The sequence below is a fragment of the Pipistrellus hanaki genome (assembly GCF_964339955.1).
Source record: "Pipistrellus hanaki genome assembly, chromosome: 7".
Taxonomy (NCBI): Eukaryota; Metazoa; Chordata; class Mammalia; order Chiroptera; family Vespertilionidae; genus Pipistrellus; species Pipistrellus hanaki.
Window position 1 is genome coordinate 41,619,311 of NC_140509.1, and position 18,083 is coordinate 41,637,393.

At 39.6% G+C, this 18,083-nt stretch overlaps 2 protein-coding genes across 3 annotated transcripts in view; one reads left to right on the forward strand and one right to left on the reverse strand.

Moving 5' to 3' along the window:
* Window positions 1-18,083, reverse strand: part of SRSF12 (serine and arginine rich splicing factor 12) — a 140,226-nt gene that overhangs the window by 31,628 nt on the left and 90,515 nt on the right. The window lies entirely within an intron of this gene.
* Window positions 6,137-17,679, forward strand: PM20D2 (peptidase M20 domain containing 2). Of its 2 annotated transcripts, XM_084890446.1 has the most exons (7): window positions 6,137-7,092; window positions 10,110-10,258; window positions 11,495-11,637; window positions 13,096-13,250; window positions 15,151-15,289; window positions 16,715-16,822; window positions 17,017-17,679. In XM_084890446.1, exons 1-7 carry the CDS (start codon window positions 6,637-6,639, stop codon window positions 17,169-17,171), a joined length of 1,305 nt encoding a protein of 434 aa, XP_084746572.1. In that variant the 5' UTR covers window positions 6,137-6,636; the 3' UTR covers window positions 17,172-17,679. The 2 variants fall into 2 exon arrangements, with proteins under 2 accessions (XP_084746572.1, XP_084746573.1); XM_084890447.1 differs by lacking the exon at window positions 15,151-15,289.

Here is an 18,083-nt window from a genome sequence, read left to right on the forward strand (position 1 = left end):
GTATCCATTGAGCTAAACCGGTTTTGGCAATAAAAAACAAATTTTAAAAATTGAAGCTCATAGATACAGAGAACTGGTGGTTGTCAGAAGTGAGGCTGCGGTGTGGTGAGAAGGGGAGGGGTGAGCAATATGGGTGAAGCTGATCAAAAGATACAAACTCCCAATTATAAGAAAATAAATCCTGGGATATAGTGTACAGATGGTGACTACAGTTAACAATACCGTAATGTGTAATTTAAAGGTGCCATGAGAGTAGATTTTAAAAGTTCTCATCAGAAGAAAATGAAAATGTGTAACTATGTGTGGTGATGAATTTTAACTATACTTACTGCGGTAATCATTCTGTAATATATACATATATCAAATTATTATTTTATACAGTGAGTCCTCACTTATATACATAGGTTCTGCAACTTTAAGTGAAACAACACATAACAAAACCAGTTTCATCATAGGCTAATGGATATGAACAAGAGTTAAGTCCCTATAGCATCTCATTAACATTATAACAAAAACGAAGTTGATTGAAACAAGGAAATGATGTTATTCCAGGACCTGCTCTACACTTAAAATTAATATAATGTTATATGTCAATTATATCACTTAAAAAAATGATAGTTCTTATCTTTGTCTACTAAAACGGCTTAGAAATAATGACCAGTCCAGTAGCATTTGGCACCATTGGAGTCTAAGCTAAGGTCTCTAAATATAATTTTTTCCTAAAGGGAATCATGACTTTGGAAGAGTGAATAAGAAATATCTTGTTATATCAGAAAGAAAGAAGCTATCAAATGCTTCTGGAACCAAGTTAATGGATCCAAAAGACAATACTGATGAAAGAGAAGACAAGTTGAGTATCAATAAGATAAGTGCAATGAAGTAAAATATAAAATACTTTTAATTGTACAAATTCATAATTATACTAAAAAATAAACCTAGTTGATTACCTTTTGATCTTAAGTTTTCGGTACAAACTTATACCTCAAGGTAACCCAAATGGATGATGAGGGAAAGTTTTATTTCTAGAAGTATTTCAGTCAATAAAGAAGGAATGACAGATTTAGAATATTATAATTTTGTAACCTTGAATGAAGTAATGGATCTAGGCAATGATCATCAGTGGCTGCTAAATTATACAGAGAAGCAAGCAAGCTTTATGTGCCCTCCTGAAGGAAGGTCACATCAGTATACTCTTGCAAAAACACCGAGTCTGGTTTTGCCTCTAGCTCCTATGACAAAGGAAATATTCTGTCTGCACTATCCAGTACTGTAGCCACTAACTACATGTGATTATTTACATCTAAAGTAAAATTTAAAATTTTATGACTTAGTCACATTAGCCACATTTCAATCCTCAGCAACCACATGTAGCTAGTAGCAGCACTAGCTCTATCAGCTTTCAGGAAATAAAGAGGACCTTTCATTCTCACTTTACTTACTATATCCATAGCCTCCAAAATATTCTGTCCTCTTTATACTTATTCTTCTTCTTCTTATTATTATTATTGTGATAAGAACACCCAGAATAAAAATCCACACTCTTAGCAATCTTTTAATATTGTCTACTATAGGCCCTATGCTGTACAGTAGATCTCTAAGACTTACTCAGCTTGCAAAACTGAAATTTTATAACCAATGACCACTTCTCCAACCATTGAACTGACACTGCCCCATTTTTAAAAAAATATATTTTTATTGATTTTTTATAGAGAGGAAGAGAGAGGGATAGAGAGTTAGAAACATCGATCAGCTTGCCTCCTGCACACCCCCTACTGGGGATGTGCCCACAACCAAAGTACATGCCCTTGACGGGAATTGAACCTGGGACCCTTCAGTCTGCAGGCCGACGCTCTATCCACTGAGCCAAACAGGTTAGGGCACACTGTCCCATTTTTAATATAACTACCTGTTAGAGGCTTATTTTGTCATATTAACTCACAGTTGAGCCATGAACCAGGAGGTCGTGGTTCGATTCCCAATCAGGGCACATGTCCAGTTGTGGGCTCAATCCCCAGTAGGAGGTGTGCAGGAGGCAGCCAATCAATGATTCTCTCTCATCATTGATGTTTCTATCTCTTTCTCCCTTCCTCTCTGAAGTCAATAATAATTTTAAAACAACATATTTTTAAATGTTAACTGGTAAGAAACACTTAAGTTGACTTCCCTATCTTTTCTAGTCAGCTGGAAGTTTCCTCTATGGTCTCCTCTTTCCTTGTTTGTTTTGGTCTCACACACTGAAGGGGAAAGGCACTTAATGCACAAGACCTTCTGAATGTTGTAACAGAATTTCCCTAATCAGTTTTATTGGAAATTTCTAGTTTGCTTCCTGTTTCATCTTCCATCATGCCTCCAATGACTAGATGTTTATTAATTTTAGACCACACATTTTTTTATTAATGACTTCATTACTACATCTTTTATAAAGCATCTTAAGTATTGTAAGCACTCTCTGGCCATCTATGCCATCCATTCCTGCTAGCAACCGTAAAATATGTAGCATCAAAATGACCAAAGAAGTTTCAGAAGTGAATCCATATAAAGGTGATTACTCACCACGGTCAAGGTGTACACACATTGACCCTCAGACACAGGATTGGTTCTAAGATCTAAATGTGTCAATAGCTACAGGGGAGACATGAAAGTTCTCTTCGTTTTCCCGAAGCATAACCTCAGGACAGAAATATTATCATCTCACACAAGCAGTGTTGTCATATGCAAGCCCCAGGGAATCAGGGCAAAGACCAAGCCTGTCCCTTGCAAGAACCTCCCTGTCCTCATTTCCAGGAATGGCTGTGGTCAGCAGAGCATCGGATCTCAGTGCCAAGAGGGAGGGAAGCCAGAGGGAGCCTCAAGTAACTGAGTTCCAGGACATTCCAGGCTTTAAAATAGCCGCCTTCACCTCGTGGGCCATTCGAAGATATCCACACAGAACGTAGTAATAAAACCTTACACCAGAGAAACACGTTTCTGTCAGGCATTTTTGCTCAATCCCTTTGCTTTTGGTTTTTAATTTATTTTTTAATTACAGTTGGCATATAATATTACTTTAGTTTCAAGTGTAGAATATAGTGACTAGACATCTATATAACTTATAAAGTGATTGCCTTGGTAAGTCTAGTACCCATCTAGCACCATATGTAGTTATTACAATATTATTGACTATATTCCCTAGGCTGTAGTCTTCATCCCTGTGACTATTTTTATAACTGGCAATTTGTGCTTGTTAATCCCTTTCACCGTTTTTACCCACACCTCCAAATCCCCTTATGATCTGGCAACCGCCAATTTGTTCTCTGTATCTATAATATGAGCTTGTTTCTGTTTTTGTTCATTTATTTTGAAATCATATGGTATTTGTCTTTCTCTGTCTGACTTATTTACAATAGCCAAGATATGGAAGCACTCCAAGAGTCTATCAATAGATGAATGAAGAAAGAAGATGTGGTACATATATACATACAAAAAGAATTAAATCAATCCCTTTGTTTTTATTTTCCAGAGTTTCTTCCTCAGCTTAAATTTTTCCTCTCTAGTCATTCACTCCCTGGGCGGTTTAATTCTCCCCTTGGTATAATCATCATGCACAGAGATAATGTGGAACCTATTTCTTTTTTTAACATAAATTTTTATTGATTTCAGAGAAGAAGGGAGATGGAAAGAGAAATAGCAACAGCAATGATGAGAGAGAATTATTTATTGGCTGCCTATTGCACACACCCATACTGGGGATCGAGCCCACAACCCGGTATGTGCCCATGGAATCAAACCATGAATGCTTGGTTCATAGGAAGATGCTCAGCCACTGAGCCACACTGGCATGGCAAAAACAGTTTTTTATCTCCTCTGCTTTCCGTATCACTACTTCTACTCTCTTAGATGGCTTGTGTCACCTCCTTTCACACATCCTTCAATTCACCCCTAACTGTCCCATTGCCCATATTTTGTTTGATGACTTTACCATCCACCCAGCTGTTCACACTAAAAACCTCAGTCATCTTTCCTCCTTTTCTCCATCACGTGCCCTCACTCCCCTCCCCACAAACACATTCAGTCAGGCATCAAGTCTGGTCACTTCTGCCTGTGGAATGTTTCTGGAATCCTAAGACTTTGCAGGAACCTTTTAGCTTGTCTCCAACCAAAATCTCTGTTTCTGATTCATCCTCCACGTGGTCATTAATTATTCTTCCAGAAGAAAAACCTGGTTTTACCTCTCCCCGGCTTAATAATATCCAGTAGATAGCCATTGTCTAGATAAAATTGAATTCCTTAACAATGTGTACACAATTTCTTTATGTCCCTTCACCCCTGATCAAAACTCACTTTTCACCTAACCTGCTCTCTTATTTTGCTGCTTTCTGAAAAGTGGCAGCCAGTTTGGTTTTTTTTTTTTACACCTTACCCCAGAAGTGATTTTTTAATGTGCTACCTATAGGGTATCTGATGACAGTTAAAGAGTTATATCTCTGGAGTTACCTATAAGTGTTTTGGGTGCAGGAGACTAGGGGGTTGTTGTGAACAACAAGATCCTAAGGTGACACTGTATTTTGCTTGCTCTGTGTGCAGGCAGTGACAGCCCCCAAGTTATGCAGTGCCAGGATATGGTTCTGGAGGTAATTGTTCAGGTTCCAAAATTTTTTGATTTTTTTAAATGAAAAGATAATTGGCAAGGTTTGTGTGTAATTTTGGAAATACTTCCTTTTTCTATAGTTTTGAAAGCGTTAATTTAAGTTTGTGTGTGTGTGTGTGTGTGTGTGTGTGTGTTGTATTTTCTGGTGCAATAACTTCGTTGTCTCTGTGGATGAAATAATTTTAAAACTTTATTCCTTCCAGCACCTTCTGTTTGCCTTAGCTCTTCCCTAATTTTCTTCATTTTATTTTTCACTTCATTTCTTTTTCCATCTCTCAAAAAAATTAAAAAAATATTTTTATTTATTTCAGAGAGGAAGGAAGAGGGAGGGAGGGAGGGAGCGAAAGCTAGAAACATCAATGATGAGAATCACTGTTCAGCTGCCTCTTGCATGCCCCACTCTGGGGATTGAGCCCGAAACTGTGACCTCCTGGTTCCTAGGTTGAAGCTCCACCACTGAGCCATGCCAGCCAGCCTCAAAGAATTTTTTTCTTCTCATTTAGGTCGTGCTTTGCAAGTTTGTGTTGGGGATTTTATTTTATTACCTTATTTTATCCTAATTAAAAAACAAACAAACCATATTAGTCTGTTGTCTTGTCAAAGAATCTGAAGTCCAACAAAATATCCAGTATCATCTCATAAATTTGGCTAGTATTTCAGTCACATATAATGTTGCTTTTCCAGAATAAAGAAAGCTTTGATTTACTCTTCCCACCAAAGCACCGGTGAATGAGAATGGAGGCAGTCCAAGGTGGACTCCAGGTCCCAGGGGCAAGGTTGACCCCCAGCTGGAGGGAGGAGGGTTGTGCACAACTCCTGGCCAGGTTAGAATGTGCTTTCTTTAATTAGTACAAAGCAGTCAAGGTTAGCATAGCATGATTAACATTTCTTATAACTATAGCTAGTCCCCAATATTCTATATCTGCCCCTAACACTATTAATAGGCATGGCATCAAGGACAATTTCCAGACTTTGTGCTTCACTCCGGAGAAAAACAAGAGTATGGCTTCTCGAATTTCTTCACTGGGTAACTTAGAACGCAGTTATGTGGAGACCAGCTGCCCTTATCGTGTTACTTGGTTTCAGCATCAAAGTTATAAACGAAACCAGTCATATGTTCTCTCAAAGCCATCACTGATCAAAACAAGCATCGAAATCAACAAAATAATATGAATAATCATGACCATAAATCTTCTGCTAACTCTCTGATTTGGGCTTTAAAAACAAACTCCTTTAACATTCTTAGTTTTACTTTACTCAATTAGACTACACTTAGCTCACACGTAGGTGTTCTCTCCATTCCAGATGCTCTACTGGACACTTGCTTTACTCCTAAGTTTTTATTCTAATGAGAAGACCATTCTTCACAGACAGTAGTTGCAGCTTTTTAATAACGCAGCAACCTCAAGGAGAAGAAAGCGGAGGGTGGGAGGCAATCCCGAACACTCACGAACATAGAACCTACAGACCAGTGTTCTTGGTATAGCTTTGGGCTAAAAACCTTGTATACCTTTTTCTTACAGGCACTGTTCTAGAAAGGCGGGGAGCGTTTTTTCAGAGGGGTGGGGGGGCCTACGTTCCACTGGGTCTGTCCCCATGCCTGTTAACCAATACAACTGGTCTCCTTCCGCTGCCGTGGGAAATAAACAACAGCGGGAAAGTAATAATAACGCTGGAGCTAATTCCGTTATCTGGGCTGCTAAGGAGAAGGGAGATGAGCTCCTGAGCCCGTTCTCCCCAGCTCTCCCCGCCCCCGCCCCGGGGCGGAGCACCTGCGGGCAGCAGAAGGGGCGGACCGAGCTCCCCAAGGGGCGGCTGCGATCCCCAAGAGGCGGTGGAGGCGGGGCCCGGGGAGGGGGGGACCGGTCTGCGGCAGATGCGGAGCCGGCGGCCGCTGCACCCGTTCTCCCGGCCTCGGAGCGTGCGCTGGCGCGGGGTGCGTTAGGAGGAGGAGGTCAACGTAGCCTTGGGGCGCAGTGCTGACCGGTGGGCCACCCGCTCCGGGCGCGATGAGACCCGGAGAGGAGCCACCGGCGGCGGGGGGCGCCCCCGAGCTGGAGCTGCTGGAGCAGCTGAAGCTGCGCGCTGCGGAGCGCATCGACGAGGCGGCGGGGCGGCTGGGCGCGCTGAGCCGCGCCATCTGGAGCGAGCCCGAGCTGGCCTACGCGGAGCACCGCGCGCACGGGCTGCTGACGCGCTTCTTCCAGGGCGAGCCGCCCGCCGCCGCCGCCTGGGCGGTGCAGCCGCACTACGGGCTGCCCACGGCCTTCCGCGCCGAGTGGGCGCCGCCGGGGGCCGCGTCCGCAGCCAGCCCGCTGCAGCTGGCCTTCCTCTGCGAGTACGACGCGCTGCCGGGCATCGGGCACGCCTGCGGCCACAACCTCATCGCCGAGGTCGGGGCGGCGGCCGCGCTGGGCGTGCGGGGCGCCCTGGAGAGCCTCCCCGGGCCGCCGCCGCCCGTGAAGGTGAGGCGGGACCCGGCGCGGGGCTCCATCACCTGCCCCGGCCGGTGCCGACCCGGGACCCGCGGGGCCCGATGCCTCCCGCGCGCCCCTGTGTCCTCCCATCCGGGCAGGTGTAGCGCCCCCAGACGCCCCAGCCTCGCCTGGGTAGAAGGCAGAGACCCTGGGTAAAAAAATGAATTGCCCACCTGCCTACGCTTTGCAGAGTATTGGGTTTTGTTGCCTCCTATGTACTTTTCTCCTGTAAAGAATTGAGTGGGTTCTCCCTTACGAAAGAACTTAGAGCCAAGCCTGGTTTTCGTTAAGGTTTATTTTTGGTAACTGTAGCCGGTGCAATGTGCTGACGAGGTGGTGCAGTCCCCTGGGAGTGGTTATTGTAGGGAAACCTACAGCCCCTCTTCATCAGGATCCTCCCCGCCCCCCCCCCCCAAATCTTCTGTTGGTGGCAGAAGCTGCTTGTTGTAATTTGAAGTTGTTGATCAAAACGAGCATCCAAATGATTACAAGCATCCAAATGACAGATGCTACTGTCTGTGAAGAATGGTTTTCTCATTAGAATAAAAACTTAGGAGGAGAGCAAGTGTCTAGTCGAGCATCTGGAATGGAGAGAACACCTACGTATGAGCTAGTGTAGTCTATTTAAGTAAAGTAAAACTAAGAATTTAAAATGAGGTTTTTTTTTTAAAAGCCCAAATCAGAGAGTTAGTAGAAGATATATGGTCATGATTATTCATATTATTTTGTTGATTTTGATGCTTGTTTTGATCAAGAAAAGGAGTTGTTGTAATTTGAATCATTAGATTTTTTTGGTTTGTTTTTTAAACATGTTTTTTTATTTATTTCAGAGAGGAAGGGAGAGGGAGAGAGAGAGAAACATCAATGATGAGAGAATCATTGGTTGGCTGCCTCCTGCACGCCCCACACTGAGGATGAGTGGATAACACAGGCAACCGGGGCACGTGCCCTGACCTGGAATCCAACAACGACCCTCTGGTTCATAGGCTCCCACTCACCACTGAGCCACACCTGCTGGGCTGGCAGGGCTTGAACCGTTAGTTTTTGGGTAGGATACTTTCAGTCGTTACAACTCCCAAACCCCTAGAAATATATACACACACAACTACACAGATGTAGTTGATAAAGTTTGAGTCCTAATGTTTATTTCATGTTTTTAATAAATACCTCCGTTCTGTAAACGGGGAAATGTCTTTTATGTTGGTTGTAGGGCAAGTGTAAGCTTGTGTTCCTCTGTTTTTCCTGATGGCATGTTCATTCTGTGAGCTAAGATGCAGTCATTGCCATTCAGGTTAAGGGGAATACTAATGTTTTGTTTTATTCTTAGCCCCTTTTTTCCAATGTAACCTTTTACTTTTATCCTAGCACTTCCATCTTTTGTGACTTCTGTTTAGCTGCCTTCATGCTTCTGCTCTGGGGGCTTGTTCTGGCATTTGGTTAGGCTTTTGTTTTGTTTGGGGTGGGGTATCCTTTGCCAATACATGAAACACTGGAGAGATTTAGCTTTAACTGGATTTATGACACGTTCATAGAAGTCAATAAATTTGAAGTCATCACATTTAACTTGCCAAGGGTTTAGAGTTTAAAGCAGCGTAATTTAAGAGTTTGGGTGCCTTATAACTTCTAAAGAAAGCCAGACTTTGGGAGATGTACCCAATTCTGTCTTTGAATGGTTGGCTGAGTTTTTAGCCAGGTTATCTGTCCTACCTGAAAGTGAAATTTATGTAGATTCCCTTTGCAAGCCAAGACTTTTTCCAACTTGTTTTTGTGTCCTTATATGTGATCTTGAAAGCATATTAGCTGCTTATAGATAATTTTTTCTTTGCTTTAAAAATTGTTTGAAGAAATTAAACTGAGATGTCAAAATAAAATGCTTATTCTGCAAAGTTCTCTTTTGGTTAATTAGGTGTTTGGTGACCAATAAACCTGCCTGGTTGAACTGGTAGAAAAGAATTAGTAAGTTTTTGTAATAGTTGGCCATTCCTAACTATGGTCTTGTTACAGAAAACCAGAGAAGAACCAAGCAATACTTAGAGAGATGGAGTTACATTTATTACATGGGTCCAGAGGAAAATGTTTCTCAAATTCTGGGCCCCAACATGGAGGAATTTTCCCTATTTATATGTTTTTACCTTCTTTGTCTCCCAAATATGGGGTGTTTCTGGCCCCCTTTGCAAGTTCTTAAAGAACCCCTACGTGCTGGGTTCTTTTTTTTTTTTTTTTAATATATTTTATTGATTTTTAATAGAGAGAAAGGGAGAGAGATAGAGAGCTAGAAATGTCGATGAGGGAGAAACATCGACCAGCTGCCTCTTGCACACCCCCTACCGGGGATGTGCCCGCAACCAAGGTACATGCCCTTGACCGAAATCGAACTTGGGACCTCTCAGTCCGCAGGCCGACGCTCTATCCACTGAGCCAAACCGGCTTTGGCTGTGCTGGGTTCTTGAGACCTCAACCAAAGGCCTGACCTGGTGCCAGCACTGATAATTTTGTCCGGGGAAGGTTTAATGGCCTCTATGAAGTGGGAATAGTCTTATTTTCCTTATTATTTAAGCAAGCAAGCACTTACAGAAGCCAAATAGCAGGGTTAAAATTTCAAACAGCAGTTTTTATATAAGATGGATGCTTCAGTCTTAAGATTTATTTATTGTTCTTCATGAATGATTAATGAATTAAGATCTTTTCAGGAGGTGGCTCAGTAAGGAACAGGCCTGAACATCTCATCCCAGCTCTCCCTGAAGACTGGCTCTGTGATGTGGGGCAAGGCACTTCACCCTAGACCTCCACATCTGAAGTCATCTCTAAAGCGATGTCACAGGTCACTCACCTACCACACAGGGCTGTTGTGAGAAGAACTAATAAGTAACTGGAAAAGTGCTTATGAATAATTATGTCCATATACTAAAGGACATATAGATTGGGAATATGTATGCAAGAGAGCTTGTTTGATACTTTCCCACTAGGATTTTTTATTTTGTTCTGACACAGGTATTTCCTTCTAGGTCATTGTCCTGGGAACCCCTGCAGAAGAAGAAGGTGGTGGCAAGATTGATTTAATTGAAGCCGGGGCTTTTAAAAACCTCGATGTTGTTTTTATGGCCCATCCATCCCAAGAGAATGCTGCTTATCTCCCTGATGTGGCTGAACATGAGTAAGTAATCAAGTTGAATAAACTTCTTAGTGGAAAACGGACTACTAGAATACTTTTTAAGTCTTTTTTTTTTTTTTTTAGTAGGAACAGAAATGTATTGTCTTAAAGTTCTGGAGATGTGAAGTCTGAAATCAGGTGACAGGGCCAAGATCCTTCTAAAACCTGTAGTGGGGAGGACACTTCCTGCCTCCTCCAGCTTCTGGTAGCCCCAGGCATTCCCTGGCGTGGGGCAGCCTAATTCTAATCTCTGCCTCTGCTGCTTTCACAGGGCCTCCTCTCTCCATCTCTTCACATCGTCTTTCCTCTATGTCTCTAGAATACTTTTCTGTCTTAACTGGAGACTAACACTCCGTATTTATACCTTTAAGAAGTAAATCGAAAGATAATGATGTGATGTCTTACTAGGTTTTAATTGACTTGTACTTGGCAAGCCTCTTCTAATTGAGATTTAATATAATGTTCATAATTGGACTATTAAAATAACGCCTACAAAGCATAAGAATAGCTAACAGTATGCTGACACATGTTCTATTTTAAACTGTCTGAGAGTAAATCCGGTTTCTTTTTTGAAAGAAATATATTTTTATTGATTTCAGAGTGGAAGGGAGAGGGAACGAGAGATAGAAACATCAGTGAGAGAGAATCATTGATGGGCTGCCTCCTGCCTGCCCTCTTTGGATCAAGTCCAAAACCCAGTCATGTGCCCTGATGGGAAATCAAACCCTGACCTACCTCCTGGTTCATAGGTCAAGGCTCATCCACTGAGCCACACTGGTCGCGCTAATCTGATTTTTAGAGGTTGTCCTAACTCATTTCAAATGTCACCTTCCCCCACCCTTAAGACAGAATTACCTGAATTTTTGCAGACATTTGGTATAGAACTATCACATGAAGTCTAGGAGACAGGAGTCTTCATGTTTGTAAATTCAGCACCTAAAATAGTATTGAATACTTGTTTGAAGGTAATTGTGTATAAATTCAATTTGCATAGGATGTCGATTGATCAATTTCTCTTTTTTTTTTGGAATGCCTTCTTTGTGTCAGTCGCTGTATTACATCATAATAAACGACAGCTACGCTACAAAAAAGTGCTGTTATGGCTACAAATGATTCACAAAAGAAAATTCTAGCAGTATGAATTACTTTGAATACTACTTGGGTAATTCTAACTCATTGGCTTTTCTTACTTCAGTGACATTGAAAAAAGATGATTGTGAATGATGTTTTGTTTCCTAGTGTAACTGTGAAATACTACGGAAAAGCGTCCCACGCTGCTGCGTACCCCTGGGAGGGAGTGAACGCGTTAGATGCTGCTGTTCTCGCCTACAACAACCTGTCTGTGTTAAGACAGCAAATGAAACCAACCTGGAGAGTTCATGGTACGACTGCCACATATTTTGTGTGATAGATGGTACTTAATATATTTCAATGCCATATAATTACTAATATTTGCTTTTATTAAAAAAAATTAGAAACATTGGTTATAGAAACATTTGTCAGAAGTTCTGTGGCAGGACACTAGGATGTTCTATTTTTGGGTCAGATGACATTTAAGATTATTTTTAAATATAAATGGAATAGCCATTTTGAGAATTAGAGGTCAGTAGTTTTATATTAGGACCTTTCTGTGGTCATTTGAAAGTTGGAACATGACTTCCCAGTTATTCTATCTTTTAAATGATAACAAAATTTAAAAAATATATATATATATTTTATTGATTTTGTACAGAGAGGAAGGGAGAGAGATAGAGAGTTAGAAACATCGATGAGAGAAAGTCATCCATCAGCTGCCTCTTGCACACCCCCTACTGGGGATATGCCCGCAACCAAGGTACATGCCCTTGACCGGAATTGAACCCGGGACCCTTCAGTCCCCAAGCCGACGCTCTATCCATTGAGCCAAACCGGTCTCGGCAAATGATAACAAAATTTTGTCATTTCCTCAGTTTAAAGAAGTTAGGATTACTGGTTTTATTTACTCAAGTGCTATTAATTCTAAGTAACATCTTTTAAAATTATCTTTATATCAATACAGTAATAAAGTACAATCTTGAAGGTACAAATTTATCTTTTAGTTCATTTCTTTATGATTTGGGAAATTATTATACTTCAATATCTATTTTTCTTACCTAATATTGCTGTAGGCTTAAATTAGTTTGTAATTAATTACACTACCTTAGTTTCTAAAAAAAAAAAAAAAAAAAAAAGGTACTTTATAAAGTAGGTTATATAAATTAGGTTTTGTATATCTATTTTAGTTATAACTTTGAAGAGATAAACCTTCCTTCTCTCTGTAGTTTCAAATAAATGCTTTTGTTTTAACAGCTAATAATACTTAATGATCTTTGACACATATTTTTAGAATAAAAATTATTTTCCCTGAGTCAAATGCCTTTTAAAATACTCATGCAATTGTTTAAGTACAAGGGTAATTATAGAACTTCACACCATCAGGGTTTTTTCTCCTCATATCAAACATTTATCAAAATGTACAAATGTAATATAAGTTACTGAAATAAAAGCATTTTCCAGAAGGCTTAATATAGGTATAAAGTTTCTAATAGTTTCTTAAAGTCAGGAATTTCTTATAAATTCCTTAGAATAAAGTACATATAGACTATTATTTTATTTCTTTTCCTGTTAGCTAGAAAGCATCACACTATGACATATAGAAACTTTTGTTGTACCGCAAAGTCTTTGATTGGCATTATCTGTGAAGCATATACGTTTAAATTATTTTTCTTTATGAACAAATTGGCTGGAAAATGTTATGCGTGCATTTAAGCTTAAAAAAATGGTCTCCAAGCTCAATTCCAGTAATTTGGTTCTTTTTGTAGGTATAATAAAACATGGTGGTGTAAAGCCCAATATCATTCCCTCTTATTCTGAATTAATCTATTACTTCCGTGCACCCTCAATGAAAGAGCTTCCAGTTTTGACCAAAAAGGCAGAAGATTGCTTCAGAGCTGCAGCTTGGGCTACTGGGTGCACAGTAAGAACTTTTAAGAGTTAATCTAAATTATCATCAGACATGCATCTGTGGACTGAGGCTGTTTGTTTTAAATTAGATTAGAATCTTACTTGCTTTTTCATTTGGTGTTGTCTTGAATATGTAAATTCAGTTGACTGAATAGTTGATGCGAAAGCCTTCGCTTGTTAATTATTTAACTCAGTGTGTGCACCAGGAAGACTTCATATTACACAGTAATTGGAATAGCTGCTTTTGCTGAGCTAGAAATCCTGCCTTTTTGCAAGTTATATCTGTCCTTATTGGTAGTTAAGCTTTTAGAATTGCTCTATATAGTTTCTAGGGCAAAATCAGCAAAAGTATTTTTTTGGTGAGGATAGGTACAGCAGGGGCATAAATACTCACGGCTTACTGAAGTGAAAGTCAAAATAGACACAGAAGTTAGTCGGGAGGTTTTGTTCATTTGTACCATGAAGTCAGTAACATTTATGTACCAGTTATGAGGGCATACAGTGGCATGAGTAGTTACAGAATGACATAAATTTTGCCCTGCAGGGCGCCAGTCATCTGGTTGGAGAGACAAGATCTGGATCTGTGCCTCTCAGCCTCACTGATTCTGTGACTTCTGGAAACGTTATTTAATACCTCTTAGCCTCCATTTTGTCTAGAAAAATGGAGAGAAAATAACCTAGCTTAGGGTTCTTATGAGAATTAAGTGAGATCATGTTTATGAAGAGTTGGGGTCCAATCCTCATACATAATACTTTCTTTTTATTTTTAAAATTATAAGAGAAAGTTTATTTAGAAAGTTACAGAGGTAGTAGAAGTGAGTCAGCTGGGATGCATAGACTCAGGAAACAGCTTATTGAGGGAGAAGGGCGCTTGGAGCTTAGGAGAGAGACAGGCAAAGATGAAGTGTTTGGAGGAAAGCGCAGGCAGGCACCCGGGAGGGAGCCTGCCAGTACCTCATTTTTTTTCTGCCCTCATTGGACAGGAGATGTGTTCAGATAACAGTGACAGTGACTTGCAGACAGGATATGTTAAGTGTCCAAAATAAAAAATGAAGCATTTGACCCTTGTTTATTTATAATTGTACATATTTTAAATATTTATTTAGAAAGTGAATACTTGAATTATGATCATGCATTAGTATCTCAAGGTGTACACAATATTTCCTTAGGATAAGGTTCATTGTTACTGGATTTAAGTCTATATTTTAAATAGTTTTTTTTTTTTAGTAACTTCATATTTTGGCTGACTTATAATACCTGATTAAGTTGTCAGTGTTTCTAATTTAGATGTTGATAAGATTAGATGTCATCTCTGCCCTTTTATAATTGGCTTTTGCTAATGTCCTAGGTATCATCTTTAGTTTGAGGGAATATTAGCCTTTTGATTTAATCACACCTAGATCTGTGAATTGTGAATCTTCTTTTTCTCAGGGTACCTTTCAGACCAGGCAGTGGTGTCAGTATCAGTTTATGTACTGGATATTAGTAAAGTGTAACTTCTTCTTGTAGAAGGCACAGCCTAGGGCAGTGTTTCTCAGAGTGTTTGGACCACCTACGTCAGAATTCCTTGGCTGTTGGTTAAAGTGGAGATGTCTGACACCCCCCTCCCCCCCCCCTCCACACACAGACACACACAGACACATACTCTACTGAGGTGACTGGAGTTGAGACTCACTGGTGAGTAGAGCTAGGTGGCGTCATGTGACGTGGTGTGTACATAACAAAGGAGACAGGGTACTAGGAACTCTTAGTGACAGAATACATTTTTACGCAGTAAGAGACTTGAGTTTATACCCAGAAGGGAACATGCCCCTTCTTAACCTCTTTCTATTAAAAAACCGTTGCTGGTTTGAAATTTAGATGGTGAATTTGAGGCGTTTCTTTTTCAAAATTTGTTTTTTAATTTTTAATAGGTAGAAATCAAAGGCGGAGCACATGATTATTACAATGTCCTTCCCAATAAGAGCCTGTGGAAAGCTTATATTGAAAACGGGGAAAAGCTGGGAATAGAATTCATTTCAGAAGATGATGCAGTTTTGAATGTATCTTCAGGTAATTAAGTTTTTTTTATGTATTGTGCTATTTGAGGAAAGGAATACTGTCTTTAGTTTTGTTTAACAGCTTTGAAGGTAGGGAGGTATTGCTGATGCTTTTAATTATATTTTTCATAAACTTAATGGTTAGGGAAGGAAACTGATGGACTCTTCAGTGATTGTAGAGTGTCAAACAAGCAGGTTTGTTTTTAGAAATAGGCAACATACTGCCGGCTGGTGTGGCTCAGTGGTTGAGTGTCTACCCAAGACTCAGGAGATCACAGTTCAATTCCCGGCCAGCCCATATGCCCAGGTTGCGGGCTTGCAGGAGGTATTTGTTCAATGTGAGGCATGCAGGAGGTAGCTGATCAATGATTCTCATCATTGATGTCTCTATCTCTTTCTCCCTCTCCCTTCCTCTTTGAAATCAATTAAAATATATGTGTGTGTGTGTATGTGTGTGTGTAAAAGCCAGCATACTTTTTGCTTTATATTCTAAGTATTTCCAGTGTTAAATTTTCTTAGTTCTAAATTTTTAAAAATAAAAATTTATTTTTATTTTTAAAAATAAAAATTTTGTATTTTTTTATTACAGTTGACATGAAATATTATATTAGTGTCAGGTGTATAATCCAGTAATTGGACATTATATAACTTAGTAAATGATCACCCATTACAAACAAGTTTTAAATAAGCTACTAAAAGGAGAAATAGAATTTCAATTCATTCTTAGTCATCAGTATTCAGGCTACTAAGTATTTAGTAAGTATTATAGTTATATGGGGTCATTTTTGGTTTCTGAGACATAATAAGCAACTGTTCAATTTTAAATAATCATAAGTCTATTGGGGTTTATTTTAGATTTTTCCCCCCTTTATAAACATTACTAATACATTTGCATTTTAGAGATGCATCTCCTAAAATATAATAATAGATGTTGATGAAGTAGACTCAGAAAAACTTGGTGATAAAAATGGGGTGCTGATGTCCTTCATTAAGATAAGGAGTTCAGAAGAAGGAGCAGGTCGAGGTATTGGGGGAGATATAAATGATTTGTATGTTAAATTTGAGGGGCTTACAGGATTTCTAAGAGGAGCTGTTCAGTAGCCTGTTGAATCCGGAACTCCCAAAAGTTCCAGATTTTAGGAGTTGTCAATATCAGCAAGGTATATGAAAACAGTTAATGAGGTTGCCCAAGAAATCCTAGGGATCACTAGCACTTAGGACAGAAGAAAAGGAAGCATCTAGAGGAGACAGAGAGTGGTCCGAGAAAGCCCGACAGTCAGGCGAGAGTGGAGTCATGGAAGCCAAAGGGGTGGGGAATGTGGAGAAGGGAAGGAACAGTAAATCGTGCCAGGTGCTAAGAAGACTGGCTGAGAGAAGTATGATCTCATATCCATTGGGCTAGCAATTAGAAATTCACGGGTTGTCTTACTTTTCCCAGGATCTACTGATTTTGGAAATGTTAGTTTTGTGGTTCCTGGAATTCATCCATATTTTTACATTGGATCCGATGCCTTGAATCATACAGAACAATATACTGAAGCTGCAGGTTAGTGTTAGAAATGAACATTTTGGCACGTGCCTGCCTTTTGTATTAGTTGCTGCCTTTCTGATTGGTTAGGTTAGAATAACCTCAGAAAACTCTATGTGTGGTGGGCAGGGGAGAGGCTATTTAGATACTGAGAACGAGCCTGAAAACTAGTAATTTATAATGACACTTTGATTTGTTTCTCAATCTTTTAGGATCACAAGAAGCTCAATTCTATACTTTGCGTACAGCGAAAGCTCTGGCAATGACTGCGTTGGATGTTATTTTTAAACCAGAGTTGTTAGAAAGAATCAGAGAGGACTTTAAACGGAAACTTCAAGAAGAAGAGTTTTTAAATAGAGCAGAATAAAAGGAAGATTTAGGAGTCACATAGGAATCATTGAGGAGAAGTGATTATTTTTTTCTTCATTTTTTTATGAAGAAGAAGGCCATCTTTGTTTTTCAATCTTAAAGGAATCAAAATTCTCTTCCTGAAAAGTGAGGACATGGTGTGGAGAAAACACATGAACTTTTAGCTAAAATTAAAATGTTCACAAGTCTGTATTTGATGGAATTGTGATCTTTCAGGAGCTGGAACATAGTGGCATTTCTTAAACAACCTGGATGACACAGGGTTTATCAGTGATAATAGTGTATAAGTTCATATGTTGTGTAAGTATATTTCAAAAGGTCCAAGAGATTTCAAATCTTATATTCAGAATTAACTCATGAAAGATTTTTTCCTGGTATAGGGTGTAAAATTGTTTTAGAAAGTAGTTTTAAAATTCAAGTTTTGAATTTGAAGGAGTTCATTTTTATGTCTGACTTTTGGTTTAGAGACTGTTTTTCATTGGTAATAAAAGGTTTTTAATCAGAAATGCTGTGAGGAACTCAGGTACAAAGAATAAGCTTTATGTTAGTTTGTTAATTCTAATAGAAAAAATTACAGGGTCTAAAAATTATTAGACTCTTCCTGTAAGTTTTCTGCTTGATAGTCTAGTGTGTTCTAAGTGGACTTAATGAGAGAAGAACAATGCCTGTCTTGAATGCTAATTACTTGGGCTTCTACTCAGAAGCCAGCCTGTCTAGCCTGGGTACACAAAGTATTGTAAGTTGTTCTTGGTTCTTATTTTATTATGAATTTTTAAAAATATATATATATTATTGATTTTGTACAGAAAGGAAGGGAGAGAGATAGAAACATCGATGAGAGAGAAACATCGACCAGCTGCCTCCTGCACACCTGGGGATGTGCCCACAAGCAATGAACATGTCCTTGACT

Bases quoted from the DNA above. Each gene is read 5' to 3' on its own strand.
- PM20D2 (XM_084890446.1), top strand. From the start codon at position 6,637: ATGAGACCCGGAGAGGAGCCACCGGCGGCGGGGGGCGCCCCCGAGCTG. The intron at 7,093-10,109 runs GTGAGGCGGGAC...ATTTCCTTCTAG, and splicing joins GGCCGCCGCCGCCCGTGAAG to GTCATTGTCCTGGGAACCCC. The intron at 13,251-15,150 runs GTAAGAACTTTT...AATTTTTAATAG, and splicing joins CTTGGGCTACTGGGTGCACA to GTAGAAATCAAAGGCGGAGC.